The 16,732-nt window shown below is 37.0% G+C and overlaps 4 protein-coding genes across 6 annotated transcripts in view; 3 read left to right on the top strand and 1 right to left on the bottom strand.

Annotated features, from left to right (window-relative positions):
* The first annotated feature begins 1,327 nt into the window (after positions 1–1,327).
* On the top strand, positions 1,328–3,157 carry LOC111471872. 2 transcript variants are annotated; one of them, XM_023117547.1, is made up of 2 exons: positions 1,328–1,494; positions 2,412–3,157. In XM_023117547.1, the coding sequence occupies exon 2, from the start codon at positions 2,413–2,415 to the stop codon at positions 3,139–3,141; it is 729 nt and encodes a 242-aa protein (XP_022973315.1). In that variant the 5' UTR covers positions 1,328–1,494; position 2,412; the 3' UTR covers positions 3,142–3,157. The 2 variants fall into 2 exon arrangements, with proteins under 2 accessions (XP_022973315.1, XP_022973313.1); XM_023117545.1 differs by having other exon boundaries at positions 2,380–3,157.
* A 3,020-nt stretch (positions 3,158–6,177) lies between these two features.
* LOC111471855 (pentatricopeptide repeat-containing protein At2g20540-like) lies at positions 6,178–8,219 on the top strand. The gene has a single exon (XM_023117519.1). It carries the CDS (start codon positions 6,645–6,647, stop codon positions 8,217–8,219), a length of 1,575 nt encoding a protein of 524 aa, XP_022973287.1. The 5' UTR covers positions 6,178–6,644.
* A 241-nt stretch (positions 8,220–8,460) lies between these two features.
* On the bottom strand, positions 8,461–12,662 carry LOC111471841 (probable leucine-rich repeat receptor-like protein kinase At1g35710). Its single transcript, XM_023117503.1, has 11 exons — positions 12,449–12,662; positions 12,213–12,360; positions 11,997–12,068; positions 10,398–10,469; positions 10,165–10,236; positions 9,930–10,073; positions 9,762–9,842; positions 9,604–9,675; positions 9,456–9,527; positions 8,858–8,929; positions 8,461–8,766 (listed from the first exon to the last, which is right to left on the bottom strand). Exons 1-11 carry the CDS (start codon positions 12,543–12,545, stop codon positions 8,676–8,678), a joined length of 993 nt encoding a protein of 330 aa, XP_022973271.1. The 5' UTR covers positions 12,546–12,662; the 3' UTR covers positions 8,461–8,675.
* Positions 12,663–15,560: 2,898 nt separating this feature from the next.
* LOC111471842 (reticulon-like protein B22) overlaps positions 15,561–16,732 on the top strand; it is a 7,820-nt gene continuing 6,648 nt past the window's right edge. For both annotated transcript variants that reach the window (XM_023117505.1, XM_023117504.1), the window contains exons 1-2: positions 15,561–15,840; positions 16,048–16,189. In XM_023117505.1, the coding sequence (XP_022973273.1) occupies positions 15,605–15,840; positions 16,048–16,189 (378 nt within the window). In that variant the 5' untranslated portion in view covers positions 15,561–15,604. The remainder of the gene's footprint in view (positions 15,841–16,047; positions 16,190–16,732) is intronic.

The following is a 16,732-nucleotide window of genomic DNA, read 5'->3' as shown; positions in this document are numbered from 1 at the left end:
TTTTTTTTTTTTTTTTTTTTTTGTCAACTCAAGGGAAGCTCAAAGCAAAGCCATGAGAGCTTATGCTAAAAGTGGACAATATCATACCATTGTGGAGAGTCGTGTTCGTCTAACATAGTATCAGAGTCATGCCCTGAACTTAGCCGTGACAATGCTCGAATGTCGAACAAATGACTCCAAAAAGAAAAAAGGAGACTTAAGGAGTCAAGCCTCCTCGAAGGTACGAAGGCAGTAAAAAATGACTAAGACTCTCCAAAGAAGTCGAGCCTTGATTAACAATATCATACCATTGTGGAGAGTTGTCTAACAATATTCACTAATAAAATACAGATTTAGTTAAACTTCACTATTATTTTATCAAGGTTTAAAATATGGATATTTTTGAAAAATTGTAAAACAAAAAATTAAATTAAGAAATAAATGGTTTACACCTAAAATTATTAAAATACTAATTAAATTCTTCCATTAGTAGAGTAAGCTAATGTGCTCGTGTCCCTCTTCGATAGATAATAAGACCTAGAATTTTGTTCTTTGAGCTTTCCCTTCCAGCCTTTTTCTCAATGATTAAAACGTGTCTATTAGACAGAGATTTCTACACCTTTATAAACAATGTTTTGTTCCTTTCTTTAACATACGTGAGATCTTACAATCTACCCTTTTGAGCCCAACATCCTCACTAGCACCCGTTCCCATCTCCAATCGATATGAGACCCCCAATCCACCCCCTTTCAAGGTCCAGCGTCCTCGCTTCCACACCGTCTGGTGTCCACTTCCCTTCGGAGCTCAACCTTCTCGTTGGCACATCGCTATACCATATGTAACAACCCAAGCCCACTGCTACCAGATATTGTCATTTTTAGACTTTTCGTTCCAAGTTTCTTTTCAAAGTTTTAAAACGCATCTAAAAGAGAGAGGTTTCCACACCCTTATACAAAAACATTTCGTTCCCTCTCCTATCTACCAATGTAAACTAAATCACGAATTGAGTTAAATTTTAAAGGTTAAAAATTTTGAGTGATCCGAATTGGTTGAATTGGAAAGCCATGTAAATAAATATAGAAAGGTAGCAATAAAAACGACGTTACTAGATGGATCAGTCTGGTTGACTTTGTCTCCTGAATCTTAAAAGCACGTGTCAATTTTAGCAGTCACATCAAAACGACGTCCCATTACAACCTCCACAAAATTCGTACCTTATAATTAAATTTTTGTTTTCAAAAGTCTTAATAATTATTATTATTATTATTATTATTTATTTATTTTCAAATTTAAATTTCATTTCCTCTTCAAATAAAAGAAAAAGAAATGAAAATGATCTGTGTTCCAAACCTTCTTCATCCGCTCTCCTCCAAAACGCAATCGGCTTCCTCGACTTTGGTCCGGCGGAGGGAAAATGAAGAGGGGAGATCGCGACCTTCCTCCCAAATCCGTTTCTTGATCCTCTTTTGTTTTTCTGAATCCTTCTCAATGCATGTTCATCCAGTTTCTCTAGAGGTAAATCCGCATTCGCTATATTCCACTCTTCATCTTTGATTTTGATGTTTCGTTCGGTTCTGTTTACGAATTTTATGATTTATATTTGTGTTATCTCGTCGATTTGTGAGAGTGATTTCATTTCTCCGTTGCATTTTGTTGTTGTTAGTAATTTTGTGAATTTTCTCTGTCGAATCTTTGATCGACGATTGACTTCTGTTTTGCATCCTGGAACAAATGCATTGGCTCCGCTGCAATTTTAGACTTGATATGTTTAACAGGCTTGACTGTAGATTTTTGTCCGGCATTTTGTTTTCTTCTGTAGAATGTGGAAAATTGTTGATTGGAAGCAGCTGTCTGATCCATAATTATCTCATGTGTGCATGCATATAAGTGTTTGTGTGATTTTATTGTTTGTTTGTTTGATTTTTCAAAGGAGTGTGCCAGTTAAATTATTTTGAAAAGTATGTGAGTTTTCATGAGTAGCGCCTAACAGATAATTTCGACCTATTCATTAAAGAGTGAATAATGTTGAAATCTTTGGAAGAAATGTGTACTTATTTATCAAAAAATTTCGATTCAAATGATGAATTTATACCATTTGATTTGTTTATTTTTATTGTTTTGAGTTTGGATATGTGGGAGATGGTTTAAATCTTTTTGCGTTTTAGTAAAACCATCTGTTTGAATCGTCAATTTTACTTCAGAGGTACCAAAATTTTCAAAATCTGTAAAGATATTATTAAGATCTACAACCAACAAGTAGCTCTTTTGTTGCATCTGTCATTTAGAACTGTGTTGTTTGGGATTGAGGAGTTTAGTTTCTTGGAGTGAATATTGGGAAAAGGAAACTCTGTAAGACTTGTTTCAAGTAGTTTTTGTTTCATACATGAACATCAATTCCAGATGTCATGTTCTTGAAACAATTTTTCTGTCAGGATGTGGAAGATGGCCTCGAATGCCATTGCTGGCATTCGATCCAAGAAAAACTCAGCTGTTTCGAAGCAAGTTTTCTGGGAGTGCTCGGATGACGACGAGGTATGTTCAGAAGGTAGTAGAGATGAAGAACTGGAATGCCCGATATGCTGGGAATCCTTTAACATTGTGGAGAACATACCTTATGTCTTATGGTGTGGTCATTCACTCTGCAAAAACTGTGTATTAGGCCTTCAAGGGTGTGTGTTGAAAGTAGCATCGTGTCAAATCCGAGTCCCGATCTTCATCTTTTGTCCTTGGTGTCATCAGCTATCGCTAAGGGTCGTGTACAAGGGGAACCTGAAGTTTCCCAGCAAGAATTTCATTCTCCTTTGGATGGTTGAGAGCTTCAATTGTAATGAGGGAAAACTCGAACATTCCTTCAATGGGGATAATCAACCAGTTTTTTCTCGGACTTCTGATACAGATGCAGCATCTGCGAGGCTACCTGGAATAGGGAGGCAGCGATGGCAGTTGTTTCTCCATAAACACTTGGATTACGTCGTCCATTTAATCTTCAAGTTTCTACTGGTCGTCATATTTGTTGTGATTGTCATTGTTGTAATCCCTGGAAGTGCACTCATCTTGCTGCTATACCTGCTAATCACTCTACTGTTTGCATTGCCATCTTTGTTCATATTTTACCTTGCACTCCATGCTCTGGAAAAGCTTATGAGTGATATAACTTCATGAAATGTCTTGTTTAACATCTTTGTCTATTGCTTTTCTTAATTCCTCTGACTTCGAACAACCAACCAATCTGGAGTTCTATTTTGAAGATCTTTGGTTGGTTTGATTGAATGAAGCTTTGGGCCCAACTCATCAATTGTATTACCTAACCTTATACAAGTTGGTCAATGCCTGTTATTGAAGTTTGAGGCTAAATGATAGCAGAGAAAATTTTGGGGTTGTATGAAATATGCATGCTTTTCCATCCACGTTTAATGGTTTGACGACCCATTAATTAATTTTTTGAAATCTTTTATAGTTCTACTTGACGAAAATGTCTAGATTTTTTCTAAAGTTACATAAAAATGACGAAAATGTCTAGTCAACAGCTTCTGTTGACTGGTCTGAGGTTGGGTTGTGATCTGTTCTTCTTTGACCCGACTAGTGAAAATTGCAAGAATTCTAGTCACTAAAAATCATATAATCATACTTTTCTATGCCCAATCCGTTTGGTTCACGTTTGATTCAGATCGTCGTTCTTACGTGTCTAGTTTCAAACTTGTTTAAAGTCAATTCAAACCAAGCAAATCACGCTAGTTTAGGTTATTTAGTAGCATAATAGATAGGTTTTAAGATCAATTTTCGTATACTTTGAGAGCGTCACTTAAGTGACGATTAGCTATCTAGAGCATATGATTGTTGGATTAAACTCATTAATGATTGTTGGATTAAACTCATTGAGGTAAGTGATCTTATTGATGGATGTCTACCTTATTGACTGGATGAATTGTTTGATGTATGAATAACACATCCATAATATTTAAAATTATGAGCTATTGAAATGAATGATGATATTGACAAATAAATGTTCATATAAGATCAATAATGATTGTGTAGTTATTGCTGGTTAATGTAATCTATGTTTCATCTCGTCAAATTTTGTTTCTAGCTTCCTATTTGGTCAAGTCCCTAAACTAGTCTTATTGAATCAAGCCCTTACAAGAGATCATAACTCACTCAAGATTATCGAGTCCTCCTAATCTTTCTATAAAATATTAATATTCTAAATTAATGGATTTATAAAAGAGATTAAATATTTGGTGGTGTAGTCCAGTCTTATATAAACGCATTGTATATGATACTTTCACTCACATGTCATTATGAATGATTTAGATCTAATAATATGTAACAATATGTAACCATTACAAACTAGGGATGATCAATAGTATTACCATGACAAGACACTCAACCTTGTCCATATAATATCGACTAGATATATCCATGTAGCTCGCGATATCGGGGCCTGATGGGGACCTGCCCCAAACAGGGTGGAGATTCCCTATTGATATGAGAAATGGAGGAGGGAGTGAGGAGAGATTTTTGTAAGTTAGATAAATAGGTCAGGGATGGGGATTATATTCTTCGTCCTCATTCCTATCCAATTTCCCAACCTGTACCATTGCTATAGTCATTGCCTTGCACTGCCTTGCATGCATGTAGCTTTAATGGATTAAAAAAAAGACTTGTCAACCCTCGCCAGAAATCGATTTTCTATGGGTGCAGCCATGAGATATCGCACGACCCAACCCACATCGCTCCCCTTTTAAACTCACCCTCAACCCCACTCTACCCACTCAATACATCCTTGTTATATGAGAGAATGAGACTAAAACGAGCGAAAGAGCGAGACACACAAGGTAGTAAACAGTCAACGACTCCAAGCGTACAAACGATAAGATACTCGAGCCCACATCATCACTGAAATGTAAAAATAATCACGTTTGTAGGTACATACGAGGCACTACGACATCATGAGAGTGTGAAGCAAGCCAAAACAATCTCACAATAGTCGAGATCTAAACAAAAGAATTGTGAAGAAGGACGCCTAAAACTCTTGGGAAGAGAGAGAAATGCAGTTAGTTTTCGAAGAAATCGGGAGAGGAAGAAGGGTCCATCGTACTTGAATTCAGGTCGGATACTCATCTGCATCAACCCACAACCACAGTCCGCAGCCTAACCATCCATTCGGCCTAGTAAACATACTTGCGGCCCAACAACGTTATACAACCCAGTCAGCGACCCGCGCACACGAGAACACGACCCGACCAGTTCGACGACCCGCGCGCGCCCCTAGCCATATTCACGGAGGGTTATATTTTACACACAATAGGTTTCATTCTTTTAATCCACACACTTGAAGTCAACTATTTATCTAGTTCCTTGTTCCCTATCTGGGTGGGTTTCATTATACACACAATTGTAACTCCTCAAATTGATTTGTCAACATTGCTATTAAACTCATAAGTTCTCATGATTTCTCTGGGGTGTTGTGGAGATTTATTAGGTTTTGGGGCTTCTAGGTTGTTTATATTGCATCTTGCGTTTTTAGGTCACTCGGGCTAAACCAATCCTCAAGTCAAGACTTATGATCGCCGCTCACGATCTTAGGGTGCTCGGTCTATAGGAAATGTAATGACCTCGGTCAACATAAAAACTGGTTTAGTTTTAGCATCCTATTCTTAACTTGGTCCACTCATGCATGCTTTGCTAGGGAGATATTTCTATCGATCACCTAAAGCACGGGAAACATAATCTCTTCATGTAAGCATAACTTACTAGGTAGATATTCTCATCAATCACCTATAGTACTAATCACATAAGCAAAATCATTCATACAAACAAGTTCAACGGGAAGATAACATCCATCAATCACCTGGAACATACATCGCAATAAATCATTCTCATTTCTAATAGAGTAGAAAACATACAAAATAGCATTCATCACAAATATCATCATAGGGGCATTTTGGTAATTTCTTACATCTTACATAGCATACTCGTCCATATTGCTAAACTCGTAATCTAATCATGCATTTTCTCTTACTAGTTCTTTGCGGTAAATATAAAATCACCATGCATCTCGTAATCTCATCTAAAATTGTCCTTTTGAAGTCCTAAACATGAATATTCTAACCTCTTAAAGTGAGGAATGCTCGCGTGCTAGCATACTAACGGTCCGTACAAGAATTACTTGCATAGAGTCCGTATGGTTACTTACCAAGATTAAACGTGCTCTCCCATAGTCTTTCAGCTAGTTAGAGGCTCTAAATTTCTTCAAAATTCACTCGTAGATCTTAATTCAAGTAAAATGAGGGTTAGTATCGAAATCGGATGAAAAACCGTTCGAACTGGACGAAAACACTGCATCCACGCCCTCTACGCGCTCTCACGCCCAACTGGAAGCATTTCCACGCGTACAGCCATGCGCAGAAGCTTACGGGAGGGCAGGCCGGTCGGTTCAAGTTGTAGGTGCTGAACCGAACCGTGCGCGGGTTGACGGGTCACGATTTCTGGTCAAACACGAGCTTAGAACAGGGGACTCAGAACTGTGTGAGCTTCTGATTGAGGAAGGAGCAGAAGTTGATTTTGGTCGATAAAGCAATGGAGAGAGTTACCAATAGATCCTTACATTTTATCGTAAGTTAAGAAGAAATCAGATCAGATGGTAGCCATTGAAGGCGCTCCCCATGTCAAATAGTTCTACGAGATGTCTTTCATTGCTGCAAAAATGCAGAAATATGAAGCAGCTGAAGCAAGCTCATGCGCAGGTTCTTACATCTGGACTCGGCAGCAACAGCTTCGCGTTAAGCAGAGTGTTGGATTTTTGTGCAGAACCACGCCATGGCAGCCTTTCTCATGCATTGAAACTCTTCCAACACATTCAACACCCAACCATTTGCATCTGCAACACCATGATCAAAGCCTTTCTTCTACGAGGTGAATTTCTCAACGCCATTGTTATGTACTCTGCAATGCGAAGAAATGGGATCGCCCCTGATAGTTATACTCATCCTTACGTTCTAAAAGCTTGCGCGAGGATAAAAAAATTTCATCTCGGAGAGTCGGTTCATGCTTGTGCTGTGAAATTGGGATTTGTAATGGATGTATTTGTGGGTAATTCTTTGCTTGTTATGTATTGTGCGTTCGGTAACATGAAAGATGCAGGACAGATGTTCGACGAAATGCCTGAGCTAAGTGCTGTGTCGTGGACAGTTATGATTTACGGGTATGCAAAGATGGGTGATGTGAACACTGCAAGAGGATTGTTTGACCGAGCTCCAATCAAAGATAGGGGAATATGGGGCGCCATGATATCTGGGTATGTGCAAAACAATTGCTTCAAGGAGGGGCTGCACATGTTCCGTCTGATGCAGCTGACTGAAGTAGAGCCTGATGAAGCCATAATTGTGACAATCCTTTGTGCTTGCGCTCACATGGGAGCTCTTGACGTTGGGATTTGGATTCACAGGTATTTGAGTCATCTCGAATTGCCATTAACTCTGCGAGTGAGCACTGGGCTGATGGATATGTATGCAAAATGTGGGCATCTAGACATGACCAGGTACCTGTTCGATGAAATGCCGCAGAGAGATACCATTTGTTGGAACGTAATGATTTCAGGAATGGCAATGCATGGAGATGGAGAAGGCGCACTGAAGCTCTTCAAGGAGATGGAGAAGGCAAGAATCAAGCCGGATGACATAACATTCATAGCCATTTTGGCAGCTTGTAGCAACTCAGGTATGGCCAATGAAGGCTTGAAGATACTGAACAAAATGTCTACAATACACAAAATTGAGCCAAAAGCTGAACATTACGGGTGCATAATTGACCTGCTGAGTCGAGCTGGGCGGTTCGAGGAAGCGGAGGGAGTGATTCAGAGACTTCCAAACACAGCCACGGCTTCAGAGGAAGCAGTGGCTTGGAGGGCGTTTCTGAGTGCCTGCTGTAAGCATGGGGAAATGCAGCAGGCTGAGGGTGCTGCTGAGAGGCTGTTTGAATTGGAAAGGCATAGTGGGGCTTACGTTTTACTCTCGAATATGTATGCTGCTTTGGGGAAGCATGGGGATGCTAAAAGAGTGAGGAAGATGATGAAGTTGAAAGGGGTTGAGAAGGTACCTGGTTGCAGCTCCATTAAAGTCAATGGAGTTGTCACTGAGTTCATTGCAGGGGATAAAACCCACCTCCAAATTGGTGATATTCACTTGGTTTTGGAAGTGTTGAGTAAACAAATTTCTCAGCCTGATCGTTTATATTTCTAATTAACTAAAGTTACATTTTTTTTTAATTTATTTATTTAACTTTTTGTACTTATTTAAATTTGTATATTTTCTGTTAACTTCAAAGTTCAAAGGCAAAAATGAAACATTTCAAAGTAAACCTATTATACCGACCAATATTTGAACCCAAAAGGAAGTGAAAACCTTAGCTAATTTTGTATTTTAAAACTAAAATATTTCATTTTCAGCAAATCCTGATTCCTCAGCTTTGAATAATGCTCAATTAGAACAAGTGGATAAATTCACTTTACATTCTATTAGGACAAATATGGTTTAGTTCCAACAAATGTATCATGCTCCTATATATACATTGCACAGCCTTTACCTACTTCCATATAGATATAGATATATTATAATGGCCAACATCCAGAACCAAATTTTGCCAACACACTAAATTTAAACAAGAGATAGCTATATAGTCTCGATTCGACTTACCGATTAAGCAAGGAATTCTGCATCAGAGACTTCAAGAACCTTATGGATACCGATTGGCTTCACGCCTTGCCGAAACGCATTACCTTCAATGTACCTATGAAGAACATGGCCTTAGAAAAGTAACTAACAGCCTAACAATTGAAATGAAATTTAAGTTCAGAATTGAGGATACAGAAGACACTCACATCTCTTTTAAGAACGGGTGTTTATAGAAGGCATCAGGGATTCTTCCACTAAATTGGTTGTGATCCAAGTACCTAGAATTAAAACCTTCGCAGTTCATAAAAGGACACTGAAGGATACAAATGATCATCTGAAGGAAAAAAGAAATGAATTTGTCTATTCCAAAACCACTCCCCTGTCCTAACAAAACAACTAGTCTGTGGATTCTCATAATTAATTGTAACTAAACACTTGCATAAGACTAATTATAATTCAATCACTTAGCTTAAACATGTCCTAAGATATTAAAAATGTCAAACCCAAACATCAAAATGATTATATGAAAATTACTTATAATAAATTAATGATAAACAAATTAATCGTGATTTTAAAAATCACTGTCTTAATTATTCCCAAACAAGCCCATGCGTGATTTTAAAAAGAGTAATTTTCATGAAAATTATAACAAATTTATTAAAAGAGTTTTTTGTATAATTATTGCCCGTTAGGAAGGGAAAATTTTGCAATTACTAACTTCTTAACAGTTACAAGCGTAACATAAATTCAGATTCAACCAAATATTAAATATGGAAATTGAAGAAGGATCAAGAACAGACTTACAGATAAGTCAACTTGGAAATATGAGCTACCCCAGGTGGTATGATTCCAGACATCTTATTGTAGGAGAGGTACCTACACCCAACAAAACAAATGGTCAGAAAAAACTGATGATAGGAAGGAGATAGAGAGCTAAAAGTCAGTAGATTACAGGATTTCCAAATTAGTCAGGTTTGCAAGCTGTGATGGAACTCCTCCCGTAAAATAATTATTGTTTATGTACCTACGTACAGAAATAAAAATAAACTAATGACAAGAAGTATTTCAAACAAAATTAACTAAGACGGTTTCTGTCTTCACACAGCTTACAGGTTTCGGAGCAATGGAAAACAACCTTCGATGCGAATAAGTTCCCTGATGGTTCCTACTAAATGATTGTTACCAACATCCCTTACAAAATCAAAATGTCAAGTCAAATATAAACATCTATATTCTATTGTTTTCCATAACAAAATGATCCAAATAACAGAAGTTTACAGGTGACGAAGATTGGGGAGGGTGCTCAGTTCAGCAGGAATTCTCCCTGAAAGGCGATTTTCATTTAAATGGAGATAGCGAAGCTCCCGAAGATTAGCAAGCTCCTTGGGGATTTCCCCTTTGAAGTTATTAAAACCCAAATATCTGCATAATCTCAAAATGGCAACAGATGTGAATAGATGAAAATGAAAAGATATAGATCAAACTATGTGTAGTAGAAACTAAAGTTACTCACAAATGAGTTAGACTCTTTAGCGCACCAATCTCAGGAGGGATGACATCTTGAAGTTTATTCCACCTTAAGTTACTGAGAAAGGGAAGACATAAAACTATAAATCAACTAGGCAGATTAAAAAAAAAAAAACACAAAAAGTGAGATTTCAGCAACTGAATCATGAACCACCACATGTACATATCACAGACAGTTGAACCAGATAAATGATTTTTAAAAAATGCGCATGGACATACAGTATTTTGAGGCGTCTTAACCGTCCAATTTGAGGAGGAATTGGCCCAGTCAACTTGTTATTATGAAGATCCCTGTTATAAGAACAAACGCAGGCATACAAATCATAACTATCTTGAAGAGGTGCAAATACATACTCCTCTTAACCCCTTTTATTTAAATTAGGAAAAATTGCACAAACCACCCTTGAACTATAAGGTTGGTTGCAATCACACTCTAAAACTTTTAATTTGATCGACCAGTCCCTATACTTTGTTAAGTATGGGCTTTTAAATGTTGTAATCATACCCATGAATTATTCCTCTTCCACTTTGTTAAGTGTTGCAAAGGAGAGTCTTATTGCAGTACTTAATAAAGTAAAGGGACTAACAGATCAAGTTAAAAATACATGGGTGTAATTGCAATGCTTAACCACGTAAATGAGGTTGATTGATCAAATTAAAAGTTCAAGGGTATTATTGTAACAAACTTCATAATTCACATTGTGCAATTTTCCATTTAAATTATAAAAAGGGTTAATGAATCTACAATAAAGAAAATAACACTAGATGGCATTCGAAGCAAAAGAATGTCTGTATCCAGCAATAATTATATACAGATTAGTGAATCACCGGGATGTGAAAATGCAAGAGTTGGCCAAAGAGCGAAACTACTTAGAACATCATAACGGCCCATTTTAATAACCTTTCCGTTTTAAAAATTATGCTTATTTACTACCGTTTCTGTGTTTTGACCTACTTTCAAAATTCTTTAGAATCATAGCCAAAATCTATATAAAAAAAATGTAGGACATGTTTGATTTTCATTTGGTTTTTGAAAATCAAGCTTGTCAATACTACTCCATATGGGGGTTTGTTTGTTTCGTTGTTTTCCTTTACATATGTTTTCAAAAACGAAACTAAGATAATTTAGCTTAGAATTCAAATGTTTTCTTAAGAAAGATAGAAGTCAGAAATAATAAGAAAACAAACCCAAATTTCAAAACCAAAAACCAGACTGTTAGCAAACAGACCATAGTTTTCAAAAACTTGTTTTAATCCTACAAATTCGGCTAAAATGAAAAGTGTTCTAAGAGTGAAAATCTTGAAAAAAAAAATGGTATAGGTAGTTTTTAAAGTTCAATTTTCAAAAACACAACCTAAGTAACACAGAAGTCTACATGTCGAATATGAAATTGTTAGAAATTGGCTTCTCGTTGTTGGATGATGAAAGTCCCACATTGGCTAATTTAGGTAATGATCATGGGTTTATAATCAAGAAATACTCTCTATATTGGCATGAGGCCTTTTGGGGAAGCCCAAAGCAAAGCCATGAGAGCTTATACTCAAAGTGGACAATATCATACCATTGTGGAAAGTCGTATTCATCTAACATGGTAAGAGAGTCATACCCTAAACTTAGTCATGTCAATATTCGTCTAACACTCATTATCAGAAGACAGAGACAATGTACAAGAGTAAGAGTATAGCACGAGGATAAAAACAATTGATGAATTGTCAAGAAAGCTTATCCACGTATCAATCTCCCAGTTCATAATCACCATGGTTTGAGTAAAAAGAAGAATAAATTAGGACAAAAATCAGCGAAAGAAGAAATCTCACAGCCTAGTAAGATCCAAGAGATTGGTAACCGCGACAGGAAAAGGTCCAACGATTGAAACCGCATAGACTTCTCTGCAAAGAAAATGATCAGAAATAAATATGAAAATCGCACTTCCCAAAGTAAGCCTTCTCATGAAGTAGCTGTAAATTTATGATAAAGCAACAATTACAGGGAACGAGAAAAGAAATCGAAGTTTCGGTTGAAGATAGGCATACAATTCAGTGACGACTCTGTAATCCCCTTGAGTGGAACAGGTAACGCCGGACCAAGGTGGAAGGTGGCCATCACCACAGGGATCATCTCCAACCCAGGAATACACCACTCTCCAACCGAGAGAGGCCTTGATCTCATTCAATGCTTTCACTGTAAGAGAAAGAACAATAAAACCCTAGAGTAAAACTCAACCAAATAAACCTTGAGAAAGATCTCAAAGAAGGACATGAGAAGATACCATCTCGTTTCAAGGTTTTGCAGAGAACGGATTGGTGAGCAAAAACAAAAACGAAGAAGATTATGGAGAATGCTGTAAATGAAAATCTGTGCCTCATTCTAGTTGCTGCGAAGTTCGAATTTGTGGTGTGGGTTTCCAATTCTCCCACTGGCCTGGCAATGGGCAGTGAGTGTTCTTGTGGATTTGAGGGACTGAGAAGTCTGGCAATGGAGTTCGAGTGGGTTTTATTTGGGGATTTTTCTTCGTTTCTGTTTCAACCGTTGCCAGAATTAACAAATTTTAATAAATTATTTTTATTTCAAATTTTAATAAATTATTTTTTAACCATATTAAAATCAAGGTCTGTGCATGCAAGGTGTCACCGCTATACTTTTTGTACTATATAACATTATGATTTTGACATGCTTGTAACCAGTTTGAGGCCGAACTCAGACCTTAGGTGAGGTTCTCTCTCACCAATCGAACACAATTCATGTGAAAACTAAGATTGTTCGGCCATATACACCACTTGTGCATGCATATTGCAACTCTAGCAAACTTGTCCATACTCTAGGGCAAGTCATCGACTCAACTTTTCCTCTACTCTAGATTAATATCCTTTAAATGCAATGTTGCATCTCATTTTGACGTTGTGATTCCCAACAAAACGGCTCATGGTTTGTGACACCATCCCAAGTCTTGGGACATGGGCTTTTGCTACTCACTCGAGGCACACTTATCAAGAATCGACACATAAGTCGCCTTTATCGTCAAGACACTTCGAAGATTTATCCTTCTTTGACATTGTATCGGAGAGTAACCTCATATACCAATTGATATGAAATCAACCCAAGTACCAATTGATATGAAATCAACCCAAGGGAAAATATGAAACGAATTAATTTGATGATCAAGATCAAGAGTAAAGAAAACTCGTGATTCAAATCACTCCACAAGAGGTTTGATCAATACCACTTGAATGATTCTAGCATGTAAGTTCTAGATATAAGAATTTGCAAAGAAAATCTTAGCTCTCCAACAAAGTTAAAAAATAGAAATTCTATTCTTTTTAATTTCAAAATGTGATGTCTCGAAAAGAAATTTTATATAGTCTTTACAACCTTAACCTATTTGACACAACTCCTAAATTAAATTGGCCAGTAAATAAGAAATACTCATAACCTCCATATTAAAATGATCGGTTAATAGTGGAATATGGTAACCTCGGGCGGGGTTACAATATAACCTAACTCCTATATTAAAAATTAGCTTAAATATGACAAACAAATAATTAAATAGTTTAAAGAATGAAATATGTTTATTATTCATTCTTGCACTAGTTTCATAAATTTAGTTGAGTTCATTAAATGCAACTTAAAGTGCATTTAATGCATCTCTTTCTTGAAGCTCAACTTTGCCCAACATATAAAGGAGGTCTCAACGTCTTCTAAAATTTCCTTTGATGAGTTAACCATACCTTGAATATAAGTGTACAATGTTTGTTATAGCTTCTTGGCTCTCGTCCTTGTAATTTGACCTTGAGGTATGGAAATTCCTTAGTCGTGGTTCATATCACCAACCTTTGACTCGTGGGCTATAGGATGCAAGGCCAACACACCCATGTTGTCCACACTGTCCTCGAAAAAGTAATTTTCAAAGGAAGACATCCAAGATGCTCGTCTTGCAACGTTTGCCCACACCATAACACACATATGTGTTGTGGGGTAGCTCACATAGCCCACAAGGTCCAGGAGTGGTAGAGAACTGACACCATGCCTTTTATTATAGTACCATTTTAAGGCATTTTTTGTATGACAGAAGTAGACGTGATTTTGGCGAGCGGTCATATAGTGTCGTGGAGTGTACGTCGGTTGTCCGATTGACACCAAATTTGATAAACTTTCATCTTTCATACTTAACTCCAGAGTTACATATCAAAACCCCTACTTTTGAGGTTACGACTTGTGGCCTTACCCTGCTTTCTTCAAGCTTATCTTTGTCACTCTTGTCTACCCATTACTTCCAATCTCGCTTATGCCTCAACTTAGCTTTAATACACACTCTTCTTGATGTGTTGGGTGATACATCATCCTCTTCAGTCGCACCATGACACTTGTCTATGTTAACTCTTATGTGACTAGATGGTTGCCATTTGTGTCTATCTGCGTAAGACATTTCTAGGTCATGATGCCTTATATAACATATACATAATCATATAAAGTCAGGATTGATCACACACGAGTGCACACGTATCACATAAATTATAAAGAACCATTCCATTCAATTAACACATAATTTTAATCCACGGGACGAGTTTTTCATGCATCCAACAATCATTCCAACAATAAATACTCTTACTTCAATAAGCTTAATCTAATTTATCTCTACTTTCGTGAGATAACCGAAACATAAATTAACCCTAACGAAGTTTAATTTCACATATAACTTTCAAAATGACGAGGAATCGATCTTAAAACTCATCCATAAAGCTACAACTACCTAACTATCCTGGAAACTAATCCTATGCTAATAAACATTCCAAAACAGGAGATAAAATAACTTGAATAGTCGTGAATTAGGCTTAATTTGGTCCAAAAAGTACCGAATTGACTCCATCGAGTTGAAAACCCTTGAATCGACTCCAAGTGGATGGATTGAAGCTAAAATGGTGGTTGGAGCATGAACATAAGCTGAATTGACTAACAAGCTGATCGCTAGCAAATAGAAGCCAATAAAAATTGGGGGAGCTGTATGTGAAGTGTATGATTTCCATAAGCCACATGCAAGTCGAGCATTGGAGATGGCATAGAGCGAGTTGCTAGGTTGAACGACGCTTAATAGGCTTGGATTCCGAAGGTCGTTAAAAATTTAGTTCTTATATTGATTTTGTCTTAATTATAAGAAAATTATTAATAGTTATATATATATATATAATTAGAAATTTGTTAAATCTTATTCATAATTTTCATTTTAAAATCCATAAGAATTTAATTATTAGATTAAATGATTACAAAATTTAAAATAAATAAATTAACTTGCACTAATTTAAGGGGGCACAAATTTTTTTTAATAAAAATTTTTAAAAATTTAATTTAATTTATTTTTAAATTAAAAAGAATGGGGGCGTTACCAGTTGACGAATAGTATTTTGAATCGGCAATTCACTGAGGGTTGACGATGAACCAAATTGAGGGGAGGAGCGAGAGCTTGAAAGACGCAGAAATGGCGAATCGCTCCATCAGCTGCAAGACAGAAGTAGGCAAACCCCTTGTAGCTCTGATTTGCGGTTCATTGGTTTATTACCATTGCGCTTATCGAAATTCCAGTCTCCTCTCTCTCGTCGCGGATGTTTTCATCGTTCTCCTTTGCTCTCTCGCCATTCTCGGCCTTCTCTTCCGCCATATGAATGTCTCGTAAGCATACTCCAGTTTTTCTCTATGCTTGTAGGGTATTTTCTTGATTGGAGAATTCAATGTCAACGGAAATATTAGTCGGTTTCAATTTTTATGGATTTCTTTAAAGGAATGTTGTTGAACTTAGATCCTCCATCTTTATGCATATCTTTATCGTCGTTGTGATCTTGAACTCTAGTCTGTAAGCCAAATTCAATTGATTTTCAGTGTACCTGTGGATCCACTTGAGTGGCAAATATCGCAGGATACTGCTAATAGTATGATAGCTTGGTTAGCCAATACCATAGGTGCGGCTGAGTCTGTACTGAGAGTCGCAGCAACAGGGCATGACAAGAGGCTTTTTGTGAAGGTATTCCTCTTCTCCTCAATTTGTACGTTAGCACGCTTCTACTCGGTCTTGCTCTCGTTAATTTTTACATTAGTCCGTTTCTTCACAGTTTTGGTAAGTAATAACTAGACTTCCTTTCACTGAGTTTTAGGTTGTCGTATGTATTGGAATAGGAGCATCTGAAATTGCATACTAGCAAGAAATTCATTTGTTTTTAAAATCCAATATGCCTAGGACTTTTGAAGGTCTTCAGAGTAAATTGTACCATAGTCAAACTTGTGGCACCCGAAAGTATTTTGGCAACTTAACATTGGGTGAACCTGTACATGAATTAAGTTAGTACCTGCATAGGAACCTTAAACCCTTTGTGCATGGCATACTAAGAAGCATATACATGGATATGCAACGCAAATATGGCACAAAGGCATATATTTAACTATACGTGTGCTTGGATCTGTTAAAGTGCTATCAGAGCTTTGCTTTTGGGCATGTCATGGGTGAGGAAAATGGATAGTTGAATTTTTGCAATGAACACAAAAAGGTTAGGATCCACCCTCCCCCCCC

Source organism: Cucurbita maxima, unplaced genomic scaffold, assembly GCF_002738345.1.
Source record: "Cucurbita maxima cultivar Rimu unplaced genomic scaffold, Cmax_1.0 Cma_Scf00059, whole genome shotgun sequence".
Taxonomy (NCBI): domain Eukaryota; kingdom Viridiplantae; phylum Streptophyta; class Magnoliopsida; order Cucurbitales; family Cucurbitaceae; genus Cucurbita; species Cucurbita maxima.
Note: the sequence above shows the minus strand (reverse complement) of the source record. Positions and strands in the feature narration are given on the sequence as shown.

Excerpts from the sequence above, each read along its gene's own strand:
- LOC111471872 (XM_023117547.1), top strand. The coding sequence starts at position 2,413 with ATGTGGAAGATGGCCTCGAATGCCATTGCTGGCATTCGATCCAAGAAA.
- LOC111471855 (XM_023117519.1), top strand. The coding sequence starts at position 6,645 with ATGTCAAATAGTTCTACGAGATGTCTTTCATTGCTGCAAAAATGCAGA.
- LOC111471841 (XM_023117503.1), bottom strand. The coding sequence starts at position 12,545 with ATGAGGCACAGATTTTCATTTACAGCATTCTCCATAATCTTCTTCGTT. Across the intron at positions 10,074-10,164 it reads CTAAAGAGTCTAACTCATTT|ATATTTGGGTTTTAATAACT; the intron begins GTGAGTAACTTT and ends GAGATTATGCAG. Across the intron at positions 8,767-8,857 it reads CACCCGTTCTTAAAAGAGAT|GTACATTGAAGGTAATGCGT; the intron begins GTGAGTGTCTTC and ends TGTTCTTCATAG.